Here is a 26,321-nt window from a genome sequence, read left to right as displayed (position 1 = left end):
GAGAGCGGTAGCGATGGAATCAGTACGTTTTAAGTAATTTAAATTATTAGTTTCATTATAATTTTTTTATTATGTGAAGATGAAAGAATATAAAGGGTTTATTTTGAATGTTTTTCAAATAAAAAGTGTTCAATTTAATTCTTCAGACGGAATTGAAATTTAAATATCTGAAGTAGGATAAATTGACAAAATTTATAAAATTGCAATGTTGGAATGCAATTACAAATCAAAATGTTTTTCGGCATATTAGCCAAATTTTTTAATGATTTATGATACTTTAAAAAATAACAAGTTTAAAAACAAAGTAAACTTCTTTTTTTCGTCCCACAAAAAAGATAAAATGACACATTATCAATAGATATTTAGAGATTTGCAATCGGAATTTGTGATATGGCCGGGAATCTCCAACATCTGGTATCGGAGGCGGAATTTTTCACCACCACTTCAGTCGCGTCATTCTTCTAAATAAAATGCCATAATCTCTATTTTGAACATTATAATTTTATTAGTCAAAACCTCGCTCAACTCAACTCACTCACTCAGTGTGACACCAAATCACAATGTTTCAACCCAACAACAACTACCAGGTTACAGACTAATTCTCTTTTAAATTAATTTTTCTGGGTACTTAGTCTATCATTAAAAATTTGAATTGCAGCTTTAAATTTCCAATTTTTAAATTCTTTTGCCTGTATTTTCTTCAAGTTTTATAGGTTGCATGTCCGTGTTTTTGCATTATTTATCAATTTCAAGAATGATTGTTTGTATTGTATTGCAATTCTCTTGAGTTTGATGTGTTTGTTTAGTGAAATTGGTGTCCTTTTTAATCTTCAAAATGGTTATGCATTAATGTTTATTGTAATGCTTAATTAGAATATTAGGATGAAATTTTAGAATGTGGGTTTTGAAAGTTATCCATTGTGGTTAAGGCAGTATAGAAGTTGCAAACTGCAGTTTGTAAGTTGGAATTTTTCTTTCTTGTTGTTCTGGGTGTAAACGAGAGAGCCCGAGTTATACCAAGCTCGAGCTCAAATGTTATCGAGCTCGAATGTGTTATACAAGCTCGAGCTTGAGTTTGAATGGCCTTAAATTATCAAGTTCGAACTCGAGTTCGAACGACATACAAACTATCTGAGCTCAACTCGTGTAAGCTTGAGTTTAATAAAGAATAAAAAAATAAAAGGATTATCATATGTGATGAATTTTAAATATTTCTCACTAAAAAATATTTATTTTAACCAATTACAATGTTATACATCTAAATTTATAGGTATATAAAGTCAATATAAATTTTTATTTTATTTGTATAAGAAATTTGTTTAGGCTTGCGAGTCTCACGAGTCTCTTTATATGATACTCGAGCTCGGCTTGAGTTTGACTGGAAATTTTAAAGTCGATCTGAGTAACTCGCAAGTAAGGATAGTACTTGCAAAGAAACATAATGTAGGTTCAAATCATTCTTAAAAGGGATTGTTGCAACCTGTACCAGTTTGTTTGGAATAATTAGTTGGTAGAAATAAATTAAAGTTGATTTCATTCTTCTAAAATGTCATTAAATAATATGCATTGTTTTTTTCTCTTAAGTTGAAAAAATTGCATTCTAGCATTATAGCATTCATGACCTCTCTAAAGAGGAGAATGGCTAAATTAAATTGAATTGAGATCTTGCAATTTTAGATACAAGCACTAGTGTAATCATCCATGTATTAGAATGGCACATAAGTCGCAAGAGTTTCACCTGAAGTTGAAACTTATTTCGTTTGCTATATTTAGAGCTCTATTACAAAAACAGGTAGCTCTATAGGCTTCTAAGCAGCCATTGTAAAATATTTTGCATGCTGTTTTCTATTGAAGAAATCAAGAATTTGAAACTTCTGACACTTTTCCCTGCAACTTGAAGTTCTCATTAAAATTAGGCTAATAATCATGGACGGTCCTCGACCTTTGCACTAAGCTTCCCTAAACCCCCTCACCTTTCAAAAGCTTCACTAAACCCCCTGACCTTTATGGCGGCGCCATTCACGGCCCTTCTGAAGAAAAAAAACACAGAATCGCGGCGCCGCCAACGATTTAATCGTTTGCATGCGTTTTCCTCGCCACTTGTCGACCCACGTGACATGTTCTCTGTCAGAAGCAACAGTTCCTCCCTCTGACATGTCGGTTGACTTTTCAAATTTTAAAATAAAAAAAAAGTAACCGCTCGAGTGAATTTTCTCTCTCTTTTTTCACCTTCTGACATACTCTTTCTTCTTCATTATATTCGTTTTTGAAATCAGTCTTTTTCTATTTCTCATCTCCTCTGACCTAGACGTTTGTCATTGTCGTTTGGTTGCTCTTCATTTTCTATCGTTCTGTAGTTCGCCTGCGTTGCATTTCGAGGAAGAACAAATCCGGGTATGAAAAAAAATGGTTGATTAATTTTTATAGAGTTACTGTCATGTGGACACATTTTTGGTATTGATATCTTTATATGGTAAAACAGGCTAAGAAGATAATGGGAAAAAAGATCTTCTTCGACAGTGATGAGACGAAAGGGAAGAAACGGCCAGGTTCGAATTTTAATTTTAGTGTTTATGGTAATTTTGTTGGTTTTTGGCTATGTGTTTTTGGATACTTGAAATTGTGATTTTAGGTTTATTGTAAATTTTTAGGTTTATGGGTATGTTTTTTTGGGGGAGTTATTCTCAAGTTGGTTGTAAAATTTTTTGATTTGTTTTGCATAATGTCTGTGAATGAATGTCTCTATATTGTTTGATTGAATAGTCCGTACCGTGGAAGTGGATTCTGAGATCCTTGAAATTGTTCTGCACTACGATGAAGAATTTGGAGAAGGTGGTTATTTGTGGGGCGAGGTGTGTGCAAGATGTTTTTACATTTCCCAACTGTCACTGAATAGGCTTGATTTGTGGGCCAAAAAAATTGGAGTGAAGGGGCTGGTTATGTATTATTGGAGGCAGCCAGAGTTGGACTATCATCGAGGGATAAAACCTCTTGAACATGATAGAGATGTTGAGGAGATGACAAGGGCTGGACTAAAAGAAGGTGTGGTTGATGTCTACGTTAGATATTTAACCTCTGATGATGTGCATAATTTGGTGCCTGAGAGTGGACCCAAGTTAGAATTGAAAGAAATTGAAGAAGATGGTCCATTTGAGCCAGCTGAAGATGGTCCAGTGGAGGCAGTTGAAGATGCTGCGGGAGTTGAAGAAGGTCCAGATGATGAAATATTGTTGCTAGAGTGGTACGGCACTGAAGATGAGGGCCAAGTAGAAGCCTTGGAAGTGGAGATTGCTGCTGCTGATGGCCCATCTGATGTGGCTGAAGGTCCAGAAGAAGGGTGCAGCAAAAAACAGAAGAACAAATAAAAACGAAAGAACAAATAAATGTAGTGTTGTTTTATATTTCCGAATATGTTGTTATTTTATTTTAAAACACTTATATGTTTTTTATATGTGCTATTTCATAATTTAGCATTGTTTATTATTTCCTGATATGTTGTTATTTTATTCAAAGACACTTATATGTTGGAAATTTTATAAATTTATTTTTAGAGAAATGAAATACGTATGGTTCATGCATGACCACTGTCTTTCATTCTTATACTTTTGTTCACATAAGGTCCCTGACTTTTTAAAATGGATTGAGCAGTGGACCCTGATATTTGTTACTCTGGACAAAAAAATGTACATAAAACATATAGAACATACATTACTTACATTACTTACAGAACATGTAAAATATAATTCGTAAAGACATATAAACAAGCATAAAAGTAAGATTAATAATTCACTTCATTAAATATTCAAACATTTCAGAACGTTTAGAAAAAAATTACATTAACATCCATCTTCACCAAAATTAACCCTGAACAAGAACAAAAACAAGAACAAAAATATCCATCTTCACCAAAATTAACCAAAAAATACATAAACAAGACTACATAAACAAGTCATCCTCTTAAGCAAGCTCCGGTGCGCGATAAACACAAAACTCCATCTTGATCATACCGTCAGCAAAAAATTCGTGGTCACTATCAAGAAGGAACCCTGAAAAAGAACGATAGTAATTGCCGGTGCCTTGAATGTTCTGGGTAGTACTGTGAAACTTGTGACTTGAGTTGGCATTCACTTCAATTTCATAGGGGCAGCATCCAGCTGCTAACGGTCCAAGACAACACATTGTAAGAATATTCCTATAAGAACACGTTGTGTTGTTCAGAACAAACACAATGTCTGTGTTTTCCTCTTGGAGAATAGAGGAATTATCATCCAGCCGGACAGAAACAGGTAATTTACGACAAAAAACAAACGGCTTCACAAAATCTTTATGCATCACTTTACAGTGAGCATAAATCATTTCAGAGGTTCCCTTGACATTGCAAACTTCAATGGGGGCATGAGCACTCTATGAAAGAACAGAATTTTTCGTGGTTGATCTTATCGGGGTACCTAACAGTTGCTGGGCAACCATAATTCTTGAACGAGCAACAAACTCTCAAAGAGTCAGCAACATCTTCCAGAATCCGGTTCCTCATTCTTCTGATAGGCAGGGTGCAAGAATGGCACTTTTGAGTCTTCTCCGAGCATGCGTTGCATGTTGCATGCCCATTTTCACACTAAATATAATTACAGAAAAAATACAATTACTAAATAATACAGTTACAGAAATAAATAACTGGGAAATGGTAAAGAGAAATAAATGGGTACAAACTTGAATAATTGGAGTTGTAAAGGGTTCACAGCATATTGGGCAATCCATGAGTTCCATATTAAGTGAAGACACAACAATATTATCGGACATCTTCTGGTTATTTTGAGAATAAGAACAATTTGTGTACTCTGAAATGCTTGAATCAGTTGCTGTGGTTGCCTATTTAAATAAGTTACCATCATGACTCTTCAATTTCTTTAGATGCCCTTTGTGGATGTAATTAATTAGTGTTGTAGTTAACGAAGAGGCTGCATTGGAACAATACAACTGATGGAACGGGTGTAATGAAAGGGTTTTTTGGAAAACCCATTTCTAATCTTTGCCATTAAGTTTTCATTGTTTTGGCGGTTTATTTCTCTGTGAAGTCTAATATAGCCCTTGAAATTTCGACCAATTATAAAAGACAGCACCTGAACTTATATTTAATTATGAAAGACAGCACCTGCACTTATATTTTATAATCAACGACAGTATTGTAATTTAAATTTTTGAATCACACAAAGTTTTCCCAACAAGCAAATTAAATGAGTTTAAGATAATACAAAAAATTATTGGAACGCAGTTTACTAACAACACTGCACAAACACAAGCCATTGTCACTTAACAGAAAATGCATCAATTTTTCTTGAAACAAGCAACGGCTAAACTGCAACCGGCAACTGCAAAGCCACAAAAAACCAAGCTTCATGATCTTGTTTTTCCTCTCCATGTCTGAGCACTTGACTTCCATCAGCTTGACGTGTTCCTTCAGAGTGTTTATCTCCATAAGTTGCAGACCACTATCCTGGATCATAAGCACATTTTCATCGTGGTACATCTCAATGGACTCCTTCAATCCCTCGAAGGCCTCATTAAGTTGCTCCAGTTCGTCAGTTTTAGCTGCCACCTGAGTATGGGCATGAACTAGTTCCAGTAGAGCTTTGTTGCGTTCTTCAGTCATGCCATTAAGCTCACTTTTCAAATTCCTGACCATCGTCATTTGATAGGCCATGTTGTTATCCACCCACGCAAAAAAATCGCATTGATTCTGTGTAGTGTAGGTCAAACGACAGTTAAATGGCAACAAAGGAAGATTAAGTTTTAAAAAAAATACTTACATTTCTCTTCGAACAGCCGTAAAATCTAAAATACTTACATTTCTCTTCGAGCAGCCGTAAAATCTCCATCCTGGATTTCGTTCGGTGGAGGAAATCTGCATACGGCATGGAATTTCACAGTCGCATACAACTTGTTTAGCTTGTCCTTCCATTGTCGTGTGTCTTGGAAGTGGAGATCTATAGGAAGGCTGGTAAGAAAAAAAAGGAGACGAGGGTTTTCAGAAAGGGGTTGAATATTCAGTTGAATAATGTGTTGCACCTTTATTTATGCAGGGTTCAGATTTGCTTTTTCTTGTCAGGTGTGACAGATGTCCCTTTTTAAATTACCAACGAACCTTTAGTGTTTTAATTATGAAGGTTAAGTACCTTAAGTGATATTTGCTTAAAAGTTGAAGTACCGTGGCTATTCCTGAAATAAAGGAATGAGGACCGTGGCTGATCTTTATAACAAAGGATAAGTACCTTAGGTGATTATATAAAAGGTTGACCTATGGTTGCTAAAAAACAACAGACAAACATAAACTGTTATAAACTGTTTTAATACACAAACTGTTTAAATACATCCATTAATCAATTGAAACACATCCATTCCAATACATCCATCCATTAAAATTCTAATCACAATGGGCAACCTACATGCATACCCTAACAAAATACTGCCTATGTGCACCACAAAAATAATTAACAAAATAACTACCACTAAACCATGTTCCAGCACTACGTTTTTTTGGATCTCTTCCTCAGGATGTTCATGTATCTAGAGGGAACATCTTTAGCTCTCCGCTTCCCTTTTCCTTTTTCAGCTTGCGTTGGGATAGGTTGGGACGGAGCTCCATCTTCAACACTGCTCCGTTAGCTGTTGAAGGCATGCTCTTCTGCATCACCTGGGTGGTTCTGGTCTGGTTGGCCTTGGTCAGCAACCGGAGGTTCCGCCGGAACTGCTTGATCCACAAATAGAAAGGTGTCACGTCTACTCGGTGACCTATGAACGACTTGACTTGTACCCTGCCATGGAAAGACACAGACCCAAAAAAAAATTAATGGAATAATAAACGAAAAAACTAAAAACAACAAAACCACACATTCACTAACATCCATCATCCAGCGGAGGGTGACTGGAGAGTCATGAAGCACAGGTTCTCGTTCAGTAGACTACCCACCAGGCTCTCTTTCAGCAGACTAACCACCAGGCTCTCTTTCAGCTGACTGACCACCAGGCACTCTTTCAGCTGACGGACCACCAACCTCATGAGTTGACTGACCCCCACTCCTCTTTAGGCAACCCCTCTTATTGTGTCCAAATTGACCACATAAACTGCAAGTCATTCTCATATTTCCTTTCCTCGGCAACTTTTCCCTACCTGCAGCGGCTTCTTTGGCTTTTTCAACCCTTTGTTTCTCTAGTTCCTCCGCCTCTTTTTTCCTAGCCGTTGGTATTCTGCCCCTCTTTTTCTTATGTACTGGGGATGGTGGGAGTATGATATTGAATGGCTCAGAGTCTGTTTCCCACATGTCTGGCCCATTCATAGGGTTGATTACATAGCTGTATACCTTCTGATACGTAGCTACACTGTAGCAATCATCCACAAACTCTTCAGGCCGTTGATTATTTCCATATATGCATGGTGTAGCGTGCGAACATGGGATTCCACTAAGCTGCCACCTTCGACATGTACATGTTCTGTTAGCCAAATCAACCACGAACTGGCCCCCTGGGCCCTCTACCTGCCACTGAGGGCTACCACCAGGATCTGCGGTGAACTTCCAACCATAATCAATTATTTTGGCCAACTTCTTTCTGATCTTTGGACACAGCTCACCCTCCATGTTTCCCCCAAACTTCTGCTTGTCATTAATCCTCTTCATAAGCTGCGTCCTTATCATTTCGAACATTGTCAACACTGGCTTCTCTCTTGCAGCAAGTATGTACTTGTTGAATGCTTCAGCCAGGTTGTTTAGGAGGATATCACATTTGACTTCCTCTTTGAACAGCGCTCTGCACCAGTGTTTCCTATCCCTCTCTTTGATCCATTGGTAGCCAGCGTCATGTTTGTCTTCCAGAGCTTTCATTGCTCTATCCATGGCTGCTATATATGTTGTTGTTCCAATGTTCCAGATGAAGGGCTTCATGTGTTGCGTGTGAAACATGCTCCTGAAATTGGCCCACAAATGCCTCCAGCAAAATCGATGCTCTGAGTATGGGAACAGCTCCTTCACAGCATTCAACAAACCCTGCACAAACGCACGAAATATAATCACCCATGCAATCAATAACACACCCTATAGTTTGTACATTATTCACCAAAGGACCCTGATCTTAATGTAAAAAATCTAATACAACACATTAATCAAGATCACTAAAATCAACTAAGATTGTTCAACCATGGAATGTACCTTTTGTTTATCGGACATGAAAACAGTGGCATTCGTAAGGTGCAGATCAGCTTGAAGTAGCCCAATAAACCACATCCAGGTGTCTGTGTTCTCCGTTTTAACCCAGGCATATGCTAAGGGGTACATACAGTCGTTTGGATCAATCCCTGTTGCAGAAAGAAGTTGACCCCCGTATTTACCCTTCAACCAGCACCCATCCAGACAGACAATCTGTCTCATCCCATTCACGAAAGCCTGCTTCAACCCATCAAAGCATACATACATTCCCTGGAACTTCCCCCTTGCTTTTTTAAACTCCACCGTGCTGCCTGGGTTGGTTCTCAAAACCTCCCTCTTGTAATCATACAGCTTTCATATTGTCGGTCTTCATCACCCTCTAATTTGTCCAATGCTGTCCTTCTTGCTCTTCTTGCTTGCTGAATGCTTATTGATTATTTTAGGTCCGTCTGAATCTTCTTCACAAACACTTCAGACTTATATTCAGGATCGTTTCTAAATTCTTCTAAGTACTTGTCGGCGAGGACTGCACTAGTCAGGTGGAAGTTTTTGCTCACTTTAGGACATGTATGGCGCATATCAAGGGTCTTCACTCGGAATGTGTTGTCGTTGGGATCTTTGAGGTGCAACTTTGAGGCAAACACGTAGAACTTACATTTGGTCTTTGAGTAGTACTTTGCCCTCACTCTTGTTATCTCATTTACAGGGAAGTGCAGTTGGTACCTGTGGTGTATCCCCCACTCACGGCAGGCCTTCTTAAACTGCTCTCTGTCAGTGAACAACATCCCAATAAAGAAAGTTGGACCCTCATGGTCGTGGTCTTCATCAAACACATTAAAATCCTCCCCCCCTCTTCTTCTGAATCTGAAATAGATCTATTACCATCAGACTCTATGTACTTGAATCACCACCCACAGTGTCCTGGTGAATTGTTCTGTCAACACCACCAGACTCAAATTGGGCTTTACCTTTGGGTCTCCCACCAGCCATGTTCTGCGAAGCACCAACATTCTCTTCAGTCTGTTCATCCTGTTCATTCTCTTCGTTCTCTTCATTCTCTTCAGGCAACTGACCGTTTGACCTCAACTCGGTAGTCAAATCTTCATCACCATCCAAGATGTCATAATCAGGATCCACAATGTACTCATCTAGATCATCATCCCAATCTTCAACCCATTCATGTGAATGATGAAGCTCTTCTTCAGTGGGCATCGGTGGCTGGTCTTCACTTTGCCTTTGCGGCAGTTCCCTGTTCTGGTCCTCAAATAAACCCTCAAAAGGGGGCTGATGTTGGGTCTGGAAGAAATTGTCGAAGTCCACATCTTGAGTTTGTTGAGTAGGACCCTTATCATGCAGCCCCTCTCCCTCATCCATGTGCGGCCCATCGTCAGCCCCCAAATCCTGAGCTTCCTCATGTGGCCCCTGAATTGCAACTTCTTCCTCTTGTGGCCCATGCTGTTCACCAGTCCCAGCCCCAGCCTCAGCCCCATTCACTTGCAATTCTTCAGCAGCCCCAGCCTCAGTCCCAGCCATAGCCCCAGCCTCAGCCCCAGCCATAGCCTCAGCTTCAGCCCCAGCCTCAGTCCCATCCATAGCCCCAGCCTCAGCCCCATTCAGTTGGCAATCTTCAGCAGCCCCATCCCCCTTATCATGGCAATCTTCATCAGCCATCTGAACGCTTACCTCTTCATTTGCCCCCTCACCAGCAACCTCGTCATTCCCAGTGTCAGTTTGTCCCAAATAATCTGCCCCTTCATTCCCCTGAGCCTCCGTATCTCCCTGGACCATAGAAGCCCCTTCACTTACATATGGAATCAACCATGACCCCTCACTTTCTGAAGGACCTTCACCAACAGCCTTGGTAGCCAATGGTTTACTCCCACCAGCCTTGGTAGCCAATGGTTTACTCCTTACTTTTTTCACGGGAGTGGGATACACATAAGCTAAATCTTTGAGGTTTGGTATCTCCTCAATTACAACATGTGGGGGCGACGAGGGCGGAGGGACTAAAGACTCAATGTCTTTAATGGTCAGTTTCCTAACATAGACATCCACTTCTCCATCCCTCTTCCCAGCACTTGCCATTTCCATAACATCATCTTCGTGATTTATCGGTCTAATCCAATCATGAAATTCCTTGTCTTTTTCTTTCCAATAATAATCAACTAAGCCCTTAACTTTTTCTCTTTTCACCCATCTATCTAATTTCATCATAGTCATACCAGACATAGAATAAATGCCGGTGAACACTTCCCCATCATGGTAACCCCATTCCCCCAATTCCCCATTAATGTGAAGGTTGATTTGAAAAAATTCTAAACCTGGTGACACTGCAAACAGACAAATATTTGAACACACCAACAACCATCAAGCAACACAAAAAGAATAGTAAATGCCAACCAACAAAAACGTGAAAACAATAAACAACTCGTACAAAGATTAAACAAATCAAACCAACTAGTGGTCCTACAGCAGTAAACAAACATAAAGCAGCTTGTAATCCTATGTCCAAAAGCAATAAACAAATCAAAGCATAGAATAACAAACATTTACAGAAACCAAAGTACTATGTGGTCCTACATACCTTCCATAACAAACATTTACAGAAACCAAAGTACTATGTGGTCCTACATACCTTCCACTACTTCGTCATTATCGCTCTCATCCATTAAACCCCATCCAGCAGTTCCAGGTGGTCCCGTTCGTTCTCTTTCCTTTGATTTTCCTTTTCCTTTCTTTCTCATTTTTTTTAATTCTTTCACTATAAAAACCTGTGACACAGAGAGCGTAAATACACCACGTTAATCAAACCCTAAACCACATGAACCCGACAACAAGAGTAAAAATCAATCTTTCTCACTCTATATTTTTGTTTTGTTCCTTCGTTATTTTTTCTTCTTCACAATGCAAGAACACAGAAAGCACGGAAGATGAACAGGCAATCGAAGAAACAATGGCGGTGTGAAAATGAGAGTTTCAGAAGAAAAAAGGGAAGGGAAGGAAGCAAGTGTATGTCAGAAAGAAGATGAAAGAGAGAGAAAAGTTACCGAGCGGTTACTTTTTTTTTTATTTTAAAATTTGAAAAGTCAACCGACATGTCAGAGGGAGGAACTGTTGCTTCTGACAGAGAACAGGTCACGTGGGTCGACAGGTGGCGAGGAAAACGCATGCAAACGATTAAATCGTTGGCGGCGCCGCGATTCTGTGTTTTTTTTCTTCAGAAGGGCCGTGAATGGCGCCGCCATAAAGGTCAGGGGGTTTAGTGAAGCTTTTGAAAAGTGAGGGGGTTTAGGGAAGCTTAGTGCAAAGGTCGAGGACCGTCCATGATTATTAGCCTAATTTTAATGAGAACTTCAAGTTGCAGGGAAAAGTGTCAGAAGTTTCAAATTCTTGATTTCTTCAATAGAAAACAGCATGCAAAATATTTTACAATGGCTGCTTAGAAGCCTATAGAGCTACCTGTTTTTGTAATAGAGCTCTAAATATAGCAAACGAAATAAGTTTCAACTTCAGGTGAAACTCTTGCGACTTATGTGCCATTCTAATACATGGATGATTACACTAGTGCTTGTATCTAAAATTGCAAGATCTCAATTCAATTTAATTTAGCCATTCTCCTCTTTAGAGAGGTCATGAATGCTATAATGCTAGAATGCAATTTTTTCAACTTAAGAGGAAAAAACAATGCATACTATTTAATGACATTTTAGAAGAATGAAATCAACTTTAATTTATTTCTACCAACTAATTATTCCAAACAAACTGGTACAGGTTGCAACAAGCCCTTTTAAAAATGATTTGAACCTACATTATGTTTCTTTGCAAGTACTATCCTTACTTGCGAGTTACTCAAATCGACTTTAAAATTTTCAGTCAAACTCAAGCCGAGCTCGAGTATCACATAAAGAGACTCGTGAGACTCGCAAGCCTAAACGAATTTCTTATACAAATAAAATAAAAATTTATATTGACTTTCTATACCTATAAATTTAGATGTATAACATTATAATTGGTTAAAATAAATATTTTTTAGTGAGAAATATTTAAAATTCATCACATATGATAATCCTTTTATTTTTTTATTCTTTATTAAACTCAAGCTTACACGAGTTGAGCTCGGATAGTTTGTATGTCGTTCGAACTCGAGTTCGAACTTGATAATTTAAGGCCATTCAAACTCAAGCTCGAGCTTGTATAACACATTCGAGCTCGATAACATTTGAGCTCGAGCTTGGTATAACTCGGGCTCTCTCGTTTACACCCAGAACAGCAAGAAAGAAAAATTCCAACTTACAAACTGCAGTTTGCAACTTCTATACTGCCTTAACCACAATGGATAACTTTCAAAACCCACATTCTAAAATTTCATCCTAATATTCTAATTAAGCATTACAATAAACATTAATGCATAACCATTTTGAAGATTAAAAAGGACACCAATTTCACTAAACAAACACATCAAACTCGAGAGAATTGCAATACAATACAAACAATCATTCTTGAAATTGATAAATAATGCAAAAACACGGACATGCAACCTATAAAACTTGAAGAAAATACAGGCAAAAGAATTTAAAAATTGGAAATTTAAAGCTGCAATTCAAATTTTTAATGATAGACTAAGTACCCATAAAAATTAATTTAAAAGAGAATTAGTCTGTAACCTGGTAGTTGTTGTTGGGTTGAAACATTGTGATTTGGTGTCACACTGAGTGAGTGAGTTGAGTTGAGCGAGGTTTTGACTAATAAAATTATAATGTTCAAAATCAAGATTATGACATTTTATTTAGAAGAATGACGCGGATGAAGTGGTGGTGAAAAATTCCGCCTCCGATACCAGATGTTGGAGATTCCCGGCCATATCACAAATTCCGATTGCAAATCTCTAAATATCTATTGATTATGTGTCATTTTATCTTTTTTTGTGGGACGAAAAAAAGAAGTTTACTTTGTTTTTAAACTTGTTATTTTTTAAAGTATCATAAATCATTAAAAAATTTGGCTAATAGGCCGAAAAACATTTTGATTTGTAATTGCATTCCAACATTGCAATTTTATAAATTTTGTCAATTTATCCTACTTCAGATATTTAAATTTCAATTCCGTCTGAAGCATTAAATTGAACACTTTTTATTTGAAAAACATTCAAAATAAACCCTTTATATTTATCAAATATCTTAAATATTCTTTCATGTTTTAAATTATATAAAATACCATCATCTTCACACAATAAAAAAATTATAATGAAACTAATAATTTAAATTACTTAAAACGTACTGATTCCATCGCTACTCTCTCGGATTGTCGCCTTTTTCCTCGAATCCGCTGGCCCCCGAAACCGTCGACCCCCGAATTTGTCGTCTTCTTCCTATTGAAGACGAACAACTAGTTTGTCTTTTCATAGCAGATATGCCCATCCTCCATGGGAGGATGAGCAGAGGTGGGTCGATGGGTCCGGCGATGGCGGGTCTGATGAAAAAAGAGTGGATGTGCTGAGATTTAGTAATCAATCTTATTTAATTAATGTTTTATTTAGGATTAATCTAATTTTTTTTAAAGTTAAAGAACTTGTTTCAATTTGTGCAAGTAGAAAAAAGTATGATATGATCCTTAAATTTAGTTATTTTATATATTTTCATCCTTTTAGAAATAAAATCGCTTATTTTTTTAATTTATTGCTATTGAAAGTCAAAAATAGAAAATGGGATAAAATTGATAAGATTACAACGTCAAAATGCAATTGAAAATCAAACTAACGGTTAGTATTTTTCGGCCAATTAGCCAAAAAAAATAAAAGTATTCTTGTTAATAAGAAAATATAAAGTATTTTAAAATATAATCTATATTTAGTTATTAAACATACTATTTTATAATTATTAAAATATTTATTGTAATTAAATTAAACATGAATTATTTAAAATAAATTAAATTTAATGTACTATTTTTTTATAGCAAGTCCACCTTTTATATATTTGACAAAAAGAATAATTTGTTTACATTAACATAATCTTCAACGCATTCTCTCAACAACTCTAAAAATAAATTTTCAAAAAGTTTAATACCAAATATGTGTCGAAATATTCTCATTAGTACTAACTTAATAACAAATGATGAAAAATACGTTAGTTAAAATTTTTGTTGTATAAATACAGTTAATATTTGCTAAAATACGTTATCATTTTGAAAAGGAATCAAAAGATGGAAATTAAGAAATTGATATACGAAAATCTCTCCAAAAATATCTAGCAAAATCAACATAAGAGAGGATCACACAAAATCATTAAAATTATTGATTAAATTCAACTTGATGAAAAAAGAGAATTAGAAGATTCATCAATTATAAGAAATTAAAAGATTGATCGAGTGCTGTTATACAATTAATTTCAGTAAAAAACGATTCATGAAAGAACAATATCAATAAATATGAGGATTGATTCAGACACTACATGGTGCAATATGGTAAACTTTTATGAAATTGTAGAATTTTTTTTCATTTAAAATTCATTTTGATTAAAAACATAGTCGATAAAGGTTGTGATGTTCATTTTTCCATTAAGTTGTTTAAATAAAAAAAAATTATACATGTCTTTTTTTAGAACTGAATTATTATTTTATTAGAATTTTAAATTTAACTCAGCTCTTAATTGATAAATTAAGATTGAAAAAGTTTTCAAACAGTGTAGTGTGATTTTACTTATCTATAAATTTATAGGTTTATCAATGATTATATATGAGATCGGATGTCTTTTATTAGGAATAACCCATTTTTAGATCCCTAAATTATACTCGTTTTATTTATTTTATTTTTAAACTATTTTTTGTTCTTATCCGGTCTTTCAACGAAGCGAAAATGTATTTATAAGTCCCTAAATGATAAAAACGACATTATTTCGTTATTTTCAAAAATGCAAATTGATAGCCTACACAGCATCGTTTTTAGTAGTCAGAGACTGGAAAATAGTTTTTTGCTAAATTAAAAGATCGGATAAGAACAAAAAATAGTTTAAGGGTCAGATAAACAAAACGAATATAGTTTAAAGACCTGAAAATGAGTTTTTTCCTTTTATTATGTATTGAAGCACTACATTTTACATTAAAATTTTGATTTCAGTAAATGAATGTATTCATGCAATAAGGAATCCACATCATATTTGATTACAGTTTAATAAAGTTTTTATTTTAATTGATAGTTACCCGTTAGTTTACCAGTAGTTTGCTAATGATTGACTAAGCTGTAAGCATACCAATGAATCAGTAAAATGTAATTCATGTTTATTATTAGTGCATCACTTATGTTATGCACAAAGATTAATAACAACATACTAGAATAAATGAATACTCTACCTTTATGCCATCTTCTTCATCGACAGCACTCTCGTTGGCAGAATTTGGGTTACCTTCTCCTTTATTTTGAGAATTGTATCCATCAACATTAACCTGATCATTATTTGTCGTATCAACTTCATTAGCATCTTTATGGGTCTCACCAACTTCCCTACCGACATTTTCTCCTTCATCAAAGTTTTTAGGTAGAACACTGTCATTTTCTTCCAAATAAGAAACGTCATCACAAGCATCCACCTAAACAACACAAAAACTTGAATTATCTAAATTCAAATTAATATGCATAGTAGCCTACTAATAATTTTCTTTTGATAATTCGAGGGTGGGGGAGCGCTTGTGGGAGAAATTATTCCACGACCTAGCAGATTGCTGCCTAGCGCTTATACCGTTTGAGGTATAGCTCATTGGTAGCTCACTAATAATTTAACAGTGTTTACCTTTACATCATCTTGATTCCTATTGACACACACCATCCTTTTCAAATCGGCCAACAAATTCAAAACTTCAAAGAATTGAATCTCTACATAAGTCTTCATAGATGAAAATTCATTATATATTTTGGTTTGATTCAAGACCACTTTGTTGATTTCTCCGCTCAAACTAGCTTCTTCTTTCTTCCCATGTTCAATTTCACCGTTTTTCAATTTACGCTTTCCTTTCACAAACATCTCATCTAACTCCTGTATGGACCTCTCCTTGTTGGTGGGGTGTAAGTTACGTAAGTGCAGCTGAATAAAAAATAATAAACAAACAAATATATAAATTTTTTATAGCAGTTTATTAATAGTAAACTAACAGTTTACTAGTTGTCATAAACATATTAAAAAATAGTTAAAAATAAAACAAATATTCAAGATACATGTTTATCCGATTGTTTAAAATAGTACAAATCAAATACATGCGATCCCGTGAAGTTGCCACCTTCCATCTCAATATACGAGGAATTTCATTGCCAAAACATGAAGTCAATGTTCCTTTAGCGGTAGGGCAACATTCAAAAAACCAAGTTTGAAATGTTAGCGGAAATCTATCATACCAGAAAGAACTGGGAGATTTCCAATTTTTGGATTTTTCTTTAAAAAATCACAGTTGTTTTTAGAAAACTCAATTTGCTTTTCAAAAACTCAATGGTTTTGTGAAACAAATCTTTTTCCAGTAATTTTTTTTCATACTTTCCGCTATCAACAATGCTAATATGTTCATCACGAACGATTGAGTCAGACTTGTTACTATACAAAAAGAGTTCAATAAAATATAAAACAACCAATTGCAAAAGCCTCATCCTCATTGCTCCAACGCTTTAACAAAAAATTCCTCCATATTTTTCTTTACATTTTTTTAATGTCCCACAATAATTTACTTTAAAATCAGGAATTCATGAAGTTTCATACAACTTTATATCAGCAATTCCAGTATATTTAAGTCCGAATATTAAGAAAAACTCATCAATTGAAAACTTAAATAATTTTCCCAAAATTTTGATCCATAACTCATAGAAAACCGATTGTTTAACCTCTCTTAAAAGCAAACTACGGATCAATTGACCTAGTAATATAAATCATTCATACCAAGAAACTTTCCAAAACATATTTTTGGAAATCTTTTTAAAGGTTTTGGTGTTGAAATGTTTTTAGTAATCACATTTACAAGAAATTTTTAGGTAGGCTCGGCCGACCACGTCATCCGTGGAATAAGCCTATCACATAATAACATGTCATTAAAATGATGATAATTTTCTAAATTTGTTTATTGCTTATTTACACATTTGAATAGTAATATTGCAAGATTACCATTATTTTAATGACATGTCATTATGTGATAGGTTTAGTCAATGGATGAATTGGTAGACTGAGTCTATCTAAGAATTTCTCCACATTTACACCTTCATTATGACTAATTTTGACCAGAAAATGATCAACTGCTTGGTAAAATACTCAGAGTCCTATATATCTAGTTAAAAGAAAGATAAAATATATTAATACTTCAGTTTTCGTCATATAAAATCTTAAATAAACCTCTAATAAACTTCTGGCAAACAATTAATAAACTCTCATTACACAAAAAAAGGAAAAATATATATCACAAATGCAATCAATGTGAAACCTAAAAAATAAAGCTACACATAAAGTGATAAAAGTAAATCTATGAGTTCATGTTATTATTAAAAAAAAAAAAAATTAACATTAAAAAAGCTATAGAATACCAAAAGAATTATTGGTAAACCAGTAATGTAACACATACTACATACAAAATCAATAAAAAAAACAGAAACAATAGGAAACTGTTAATTAACATTTGGAAACTATAAAATACCAAAAGTAAACCATCGATAAACTAATAATCTAACATATAATTCATATAAAATTAATAAAAACATATTCCCTCCGTCCCAATAGAGTTGTCCACTTTAACTTTATCACAAAGTTTAAGAAAAACAATTATTGTTTATGGATTTTATAAAATTTTCTTTATTTTTCTTATTATACCCTTATTTAATATAAGGTCCACTTGTAATTTATTTTTAATTTAGTCATTAGTGGATTTTAAATAGGGATAATATAGAAAATTGAGTGTAAAAATTAGTTACTTTTTGAAAGTGTACAAAAGTTTTGTGATAATTTTTTTTAAAGTGGACAACTCTATTAAAATGAAGGAAGTAGAATACAAAACTGATATACATTCACATTTTATTATAAAAAATAGCAATTGACACTTATATATACACTAAAAAAACTTTAGAAATACCATTTAAGAGCCATGAATTACAAATTGGCATTCACTTTATAAGATATTATATGTAAAATAAATTGGCTACAATCAACTTCAACCTGAAGTTTTTTCTACTACCAACACCATATAACTGATAATACATATTGAAGAACCCACACAACTCAATGTTCATTTCAATTTCTATAGTAAACAGCTACACTAATCAAAAATCAAATAAATTGAACAATTAATCATAATTATAACATAAATATGTTAAATAAGAAACTCTAACAACAATTTCAAACAAACAAGAATTATAAAAAGAAAAAAAAACCTTGACAGCCATAAAATTATCATCTCTAACCTTTTTATTATGAATATTAATCGTTGGAAACTCTTCAAAATCACTATCATCATCTTTCTTCCGCTTAACAATTGAAGATGGACTTTCGACTAAATTGATCTTCCTTTCGCATGCAACTTTTTTTATTTTTGACATTACAATCTCTTTTGTAGACGATTTCTTTGTAACTCCCTTAGTTTTCACCATTATCTCCTTTTTTGTTCGACAAAGATTCAAACTAAATGGAAAATCTATGAAGATTTTTTATATACAAACCTAAATTATCGTCGTCCGTATATTTGAAACTATTACCATATAATTGAGATTAAGTTGGGCTAAGCCCGTATTCTCTAATTTTCTCATTATATAAAGGCCAAATGTCTTAAATAGGCCAAACCTTTTATAAAAGTTTCACAAAAGTTCGGCTATTAATCAGCTATGGCACTCCAACTTAAGGTCCCCTATCACCAAACCCCCTGAACTTTCAAATCGGCCGCTAAACCCCCTAAACTTTACTTAATGATCAACTAAACCCCTTTTAGTCCAAAACCGCCCCAAAAAACCGCCCCAAGCCCCATATTTTCTCAAAAATGCCCAAAATGCCCCTAGAAAAACTAAGCCAACCCAATCCAACCAAGTCTAAAGTCACCCACCCAATTAAATCAAACATAATCCAACCAAATCATTAAATCACCAACCCACCCAAATCCAAACTCACCCACTCAACCAAATCAAAAAAATCCAACCAAAAATTAAATAAATTATTAATTTTTTTTACACATATTAAATAACTTTTTTAATAATAAATTATTAAATCCATCCAATAAAAAATTAAATAAAATATTATTTTCTATATCACATATTTTTTTTTTTTTTTAATAATAAAAATTTTAATCGGAAAAGACGAACGGGTAAACCGTTCGTCTTCTCCGGCAGTCCACCGGAGTGGACAGCCCCACCCACGAAGGTGGGTCTGTGATGAAAAGACCCACCGTCGTGGTGGGTGTGTCACTGAACAGACCCACCACGACGGTGGGTCTGTGAACAGACCCACCATCGTGGTGGGTCTGTTCTTGAATAACAGACCCACCTCGTGGTGGGTCTGTTCCGTTTGGAACAGACCCACCACGAAGGTGGATCTGTTCCAAACAGAACAGACCCACCACGAAGGTGGGTCTGTTCTTGACAGACCCACCGCCGTGGTGGGTCTGTCCATTCCGGTGAACAGACCCACCGGTGGTCTGTTCACCGGATTAATAAATTTTAAATTTAAAAAAAAATCGAATTTTTTTTTTTAGTGGATGGGTAACAGTGGTTGGAAATTGTTGGTGGCGGCGGATAGCGCGTTCCGATGGAGTGGTATTTAATTGGATGCATTGCTCATTTTGGTTTGATTTGGTTGATTAAAAGGGTTATATTTAATTTGGTTGGATAAGTGGTTTTAGCCTTGATTAAATTGGGTGGGTTGGTTTGTTGGTTGAATGAATGGATTATCTTTAATTTGGTTGGATAAGTGATTTTAGGTTTGGTTAGATTGGGGTTGTCAGGTTTGTTTGTATTTTCTTATTGATCTGAAGGGTATTTTGGTCTATTTGGACTAAAAGGGGTTTAGTTGATCATTAAATTAAGTTTAGGGGGTTTAGCGGCCGATTTGAAAGTTCAGGGGGTTTGGTGATAGGGGACCTTAAGTTGGAGTGCCATAGTTGATTAATAGCCCAAAAGTTCTGATCTTTCAATTTTGTCGATTTTGGTCAAAAACAGATTATTTGGTTTCAATTGTGGCAAACTCTCAATTTGATTTCAAATTGCCTACGTGGCGCCTACGTGGCATGCACATATATTGAAAGGTTAAGACTTTTGTGAAACCAAATAATCATTTTTTGGCTAAAATCGACAAAATTGAAAGGTTATGACTTTTATGAAACCAAATAATCAGTTTTTGGCCAAAATTGATAAAATTTAAAGGCCAGGACTTTTGTGAAACTTTTGTGAAAGGTTTGATCTTTTTACGACATTTGACCTTATATAAAAACAACAACAAAATAAAAAAAATAAAAAAAAAGGATAAAGAAAAAAAAAAGGAAACGGACCTCAAATCAAACATTAAACCGAAACCTAATAATAAGCGTTGCGCACGATAAGGAAGCATACAAATACCAAAACAAATTAATTTTCATTTTTTTATTAAAGAAAACAAGAAACCAGAGAAAATATTATATCATCGGAAAATCGATCAGGTTTGTACAGATCTGTTTCTTCTAATTTATTTTAAAATTAAATTTAGATCTGTTTCTTCTTTTCTATTCTCAGTTTCAATGTCAATTTTGTTTGTTAATTTCTTTTTTTTAGGTTAGATTTGGTTGTAATTTCATAGACTAATGTGATTATTTGATTTTTTTTGTTCTATGTATCGTTTATGAGGCTGTGTAATTCAAGTTTTTGATTATTATTTTTAAGATCGAAGCGTATTCATTTCGCTAATTGCATTGACTTGTTCGTATTTGAGAATTTTAATTTGTAAGAGAATTTTAGGGTTCCTAAATTTTTAGGTTTCGCATTGTGAATTAGATTGAGCTTGTGTTATTAGTATGTTTCCGGTTTGATGTATGAATTTTGATTCATAACGATTTGGTATTAATTAATTAGATAACAATTGCATTTGCAATGTTCTTTGAACAGTTTGATTATCGCACAGTTACGAATTTGATCGGAAAGGAAGTGTTGACACTGAAAACACATTAAGGTTTTTCGGTACAGAATTTGAGGTTTTCTTTTTTATGTCAGAAATTGTTTATGTTGCTTTAATTGGCTTGCCATTGAACACGTCTTAAAAAAAAATCTTTTGCTGATTGTCATAAATTAACTGGAGCATCGGGTAGTAATGTCAATGGATATGTTGCTTCGTTGGATTCTGTTTTGTCAATGAATTTTGCATTGTTTACGTATGATAGACATACAAGTCATCCTCCTGTTTGTATCGACAATTGTTTACTTTTTTAGTTAAAATGTTTATACGGAGGTTGCAAAACTTTAGGGAAGCTTAGTGCAAAGGTCGAGGACCGTCCATGATTATTAGCCTTAAAATTATGGGCGCACAACTCTATTATTAATATAGTTTTTTTGCCTCGAGATGATAGGAACTCTAATTTAGCTTGTTATGTCTTATTTTATTGTGTGATCCATACAGATGTCCCATGCACTAACAATTTAATGTTGTCATGTTAGCTGTATAGTCATTGAGATGAATGCAGAAAGTTATAGTTTCATGCATGACATTTGTTTTCTTCTATGCTTCATTTTTCGATTGAGATACATCTACAGCTATGAGGAATTTCTCTTGCTTCAGCTCTCTATCCTTATTAAGAAACTTTATTTGCAGGATTCCTCTGCAATGATACAAGTGAATGAGAAAGAAACTAGTATTGTTCCAAGGGATGAGATGCAAAACGGTGGATTCATACAAGCACAATCAATAATCTTCAGCTCTAAGGTACTAAAGATATTATAGCTTGGCAGGTTTGTCTACTGTGTTTGTTAATTATTGAAGTAAAAGGTAGATTTAAGTTTGTCTTTAGTTGATTATGTACGCCTCTGTAATTTCCCAAGTAAATATGTCAGTGTTTGAACTTTGAAATGATTTAACATGTACAGAAACTTCAAGATGATCTGCACGCGATTGGACTTAAAATTAAGCAGCACGAGGATAATGTGAAATTATTGAAAAGCCAGAGAAACAAATTAGAGGATTCCATTCTAGATATGCAAGGTACGTTTTTGTCCTTTCTCCTGTCATCTAAGATAAATAATTCTGGAACTTTTCAAATTTGATTACAGTTATGTACATGCCATTTGCTTGGTTGTAATTATAAAAGGATGTCGAAGAAAAAACATGTACTCTATCACAGTATACTGTATTCAGAATTCAACTGCAATCTGCTAGCTGGGCTATTATATTGAACAGTGTCACCTGCTAACAATTGCTGGTCATCAACAGGTTGTTTATCAGATGGCATGAGTACTTCCTGCATATGTTAGGTTTCGACATGCATAACTTAGTCTTTTAAGTGTTTAATTCTATTAAATTTCAATTTTGAATATAATCATGAAAGTTCTGCGACATATTAACTCAAAATCATGTGCATAGATATAGCACTATCTGAACTTCATATGAAAGTTCAGAAAGGAAACATTTTGACTCGAGAACATTATTCTGCATATTGTCTGTTTGTTGTCACATGTGATGTGTTCCACCTCTTTTTATCCTCGCATTATCTTCAATAACAAATCTTCTCTCAGTTATACTTGGCAAGTACCATGCCTCAACCCCACCTGATACTGAAAATACTCACAACTCCAACCAGAGCGAGGAGGAAATCATAGAACAGATTCTACGGCATGAAATGTCTGCTGCGGCCCTTTTTTACCAGCTGAGGGTTCGCCATGGCAGTGATGCTTCTGATGCATCATGCACCAATGATGTGCTTGGTGTCGTTGCTACTCTAGGCAGAGTAGATGATGATAATCTTAGCAGGTCAGTTAGAATTTGCATGCTATCTTTTAATATTGTTTTAACAGTTTACATATTTGGTGCATATTATGAATTTCTGTTGTGATGTTTTGTCACCGTAAATAGCCAGTAGTAGATAAAAGTACTCTGCTAAATTCATTCTGACACAAGTTTATTTGTGCCAGATCTCTGATAAAGATGGTGCATTTAAGTTTACTAGTTTCGGTTTAAATGACTGAAATGACTTCTTTATTTTCTTGCCTGCCTCATAAATACTTTGGTATTATCTGCACTATTTTTTATATACTTTTACTTTTCTGGTCGACCGCAGGCTTCTTGCTGAATATATAGGAGTAGAGAGCATGTTGGCTATTGTCTGTAAGACTTATGAAGGATTGAGAGCTCTTGAGACCTATGACAAAGAAGGCCATATAGACTCTGGTGGCCTTCATGGCCTTGGTTCTACTATTGGGAGGGCGCTAGATGGTCGATTTCTTGCAATCTGTCTTGACAATATAAGGCCTGAATTTCTTTTGCTGTTTCTCGAAATTTAGAACTTAAGTCTTTTAAAAACTAACTCCTTTCCCTTTTGTAGACCATACTGTGGTGAATTTCTGGCTGATGACCCGCAAAGGAGGCTTGATCTTCTAAAGCCAAAATTACCCGATGGAGAGTGCCCACCTGGATTTATTGGCTTTGCTGTAAATATGATCAGTGTGGATGTTACAAACTTGTTTTATGTCACATCTAGCGGATATGGTCTTAGAGAGACTCTGTTTTATAACCTATTCTCTCGACTGCAAGTTTACAAAAGTAGGGAGGAAATGTTTCGAGCTCTTCCTTGCATAAGTAATGGTGCCATTTCACTAGATGGAGGAATAATTAGGACTACTGGCCATTTTTCTCTTGGAAAACAGTAAGCAGCTTTCATTTTGAAAATACGAATGACATTTTTCCAGTCACATCTTATGTTGATTATTTATCATTGTATCTTCTAATTTGAGTTTACTTGTTGATACATGTTTTTGTCAGTCATGTAACTGAAATGCCTTGTGAATGGATTTTGCCAAAACATAATAGATTAAGTTTTATCTCCGTTTATATTTGATTAGGCTGCTTTACTACAAGAATTCTGGAAAATCAGTGGCCTTTTATAAGTGAACTCGTGATATTTAGAGGCGATATCATTTTACTCTATTCACTGAGAATAGTATGTTAAAAGGCAAAATGCATGTTTGAGTCCCTGCACTTGTCCACATTTAGTCCCTATACTTTTAGTTTTGTAGGCAGTAGGTCGCTCTGTTACATAAATGAAGTATGTGTACTTCACGCGTTGTTAGTGCGACTGCTATAAGTTTTTTATTCGTTTTTTTTTTACTTTAACTTCATTAAAATTTTGTTCATGCACTTATATTTTTGTTGACATTAAGTCCCCAAGTTATTATTTCTTTTCGGTCTGAATTCACACCATTAACACTTGTGATGGATGGACCCAATGTTTATAAAATTAAAAGTGTAAGGACTCAATGCTGCCAAATAAAAGTGGAGGGATCCAATGCCTAAAATAGGACAAAAGCGAGGACCCAAAAATGTTTTATGCCATGTTAAAATGAATAATCATGCATCATATACGATGTGTTTTACCAGTGAGTGACAAAGTCCACTGCATTATACTTAGGAGAGTTCCTTCTTTTTTCTTTTGGGATCCTTATTCTGGAAATTGTATGTTTTAGGAATAATGTAGATGTACGATTCCCTAAACCTTCGTCTAATCCACCTGACATCTACCTCGAGACTGAGAAGCAGCTCAAGGAAGTGACATGGAAAAAAGAAAAAATGACACAGGATATCAAGCGAGAACAATCACTGTGGAACGCCGCAAAGTACAATTTTGAGAGAAAGAAGGAAGAGTTTGTCAAGTTCTTGGCTGAAACCTCAGCTTATGCAACTCAGGTATTGCCTTTTATATTTCATTATCTAAACTTTTGAACTGCAGTTAGTAGTTACTGCTTGAACAAATCTTAATTATTATTGATCGAACAGTTTAGTGATGGAAGTATCTGTCATGCTTGCTATACAAGTTTCGCCATCTGGTTCGTATAATTTGACATTAAAGATAAAAACACGAGCATTAAGTAAATTATTAGACACCCTTAACTGTACCAAAAAAAACTTAAAGTTCAATATTTTTAGTTAATGTGCATATTCGCATGCTATCGTCTATTGGAATGCTATCTTAATGCATAAAGTTAAGTTTTACTATGGAAAATAAACTTTTTTTTTTTTGGGGGGGGGGGGGGGGGGGGGTGGTGTTCTTCACTACCTACAAGAAAAGTTGTAATTGTTGCAACTACACCTATAATTATTGGTTTACACTGAATACATATTCTGATTATATAATGTCACTTTTTTAGTAGTCATAACTGAAATGTTTTACCTTTATATCTTTAATACAATGGCAGCTCCAGATGCATGCAGGAGCAAGATGATATTTAGATGGAAGAATTTTTAGGAAGTTGACGCAATTAACATATACTTCGGCTTTTCTCTAACTTTTCTCCGATGTGGGTCTAGGTGGCAGAAAAGCTGCAGCGTGCATTTTTCCGGTTATCACAAGCACTTGCCGACCGTGATTGTCCATTTAGGACATGTTTTGTAGTTGGAAAACAAAGTGTAGCCAGCGTCAATTTAGTTCATTTTCTGTTTCCTTTATTTCAACCAAATTCTAGTGTACATGTCTTTAGGTTTTTTTGCCTATCAGAGGCTGTTAAGTTTGTGACATTCTTGCTGTAATGGTTTCATAAGTTCTTGCAGTAACGTTACTATCATGCTTACTGGTAACTTTATCAATAATAATTGGTATCCTTATCATAAATAAGTGCTGTCTTTATTGTTCCACTATGATTGTGTATATTGAATGGTTGAGTGTTATATGCTGATGAGTTGAGCTGAGTTGAGCTGAGTTTATTGAGTAGGGCTGCAGATCAGTTGGGCTGGGTTAAGCTGAGTTGGGTTGAGCTGAGTTGATCGGGTAGGCTGCAGATGAGTTGAGCTGAGTTTATCGTGCAGGTAGGGCTGCCGATGAGTTGAGCTGAGTTTATCGTGCAGGTAGGGCTGCCGATGAGTTGAGCTGAGTTTATCGTGCAGGTAGGGCTGCCGATGAGTTGAGCTGAGTTATTGAGTGGGTATGGCTGCAGATGAGTTGAGCTGAGTTATTGAG

General features: G+C 35.0%; 1 protein-coding gene across 6 annotated transcripts; it reads left to right on the top strand.

Annotated features, from left to right (window-relative positions):
- Nucleotides 1-532: 532 nt before the first annotated feature.
- On the top strand, nt 533-25,929 carry LOC126687127 (protein DEFECTIVE IN MERISTEM SILENCING 3-like). Of its 6 annotated transcripts, none has more exons than XM_050381525.2 (9): nt 20,718-20,831; nt 21,274-21,337; nt 21,974-22,084; nt 22,246-22,360; nt 22,891-23,125; nt 23,433-23,623; nt 23,699-24,017; nt 24,835-25,054; nt 25,676-25,929. In XM_050381525.2, the coding sequence occupies exons 3-9, from the start codon at nt 21,986-21,988 to the stop codon at nt 25,892-25,894; spliced, it is 1,398 nt and encodes a 465-aa protein (XP_050237482.1). In that variant the 5' UTR covers nt 20,718-20,831; nt 21,274-21,337; nt 21,974-21,985; the 3' UTR covers nt 25,895-25,929. The 6 variants fall into 6 exon arrangements, with proteins under 6 accessions (XP_050237478.1, XP_050237484.1, XP_050237482.1 ...); XM_050381524.2 differs by having other exon boundaries at nt 21,274-21,345; XM_050381523.2 differs by having other exon boundaries at nt 21,274-21,359.
- Nucleotides 25,930-26,321: the final 392 nt, after the last annotated feature.

The sequence above is a fragment of the Mercurialis annua genome, linkage group LG6 (assembly GCF_937616625.2).
Source record: "Mercurialis annua linkage group LG6, ddMerAnnu1.2, whole genome shotgun sequence".
Classification (NCBI taxonomy): Eukaryota; Viridiplantae; Streptophyta; class Magnoliopsida; order Malpighiales; family Euphorbiaceae; genus Mercurialis; species Mercurialis annua.
This window is presented reverse-complemented; position numbering and strand designations above follow the sequence as displayed.

Coding starts and splice junctions, on each gene's coding strand:
- LOC126687127 (XM_050381521.2), top strand. CDS start 561: ATGTTTCAACCCAACAACAACTACCAG. Junction 22,085..22,245: donor CAATAATCTTCAGCTCTAAG/GTACTAAAGATA, acceptor TAACATGTACAG/AAACTTCAAGATGATCTGCA. Junction 22,361..22,890: donor TTCCATTCTAGATATGCAAG/GTACGTTTTTGT, acceptor ATCTTCTCTCAG/TTATACTTGGCAAGTACCAT.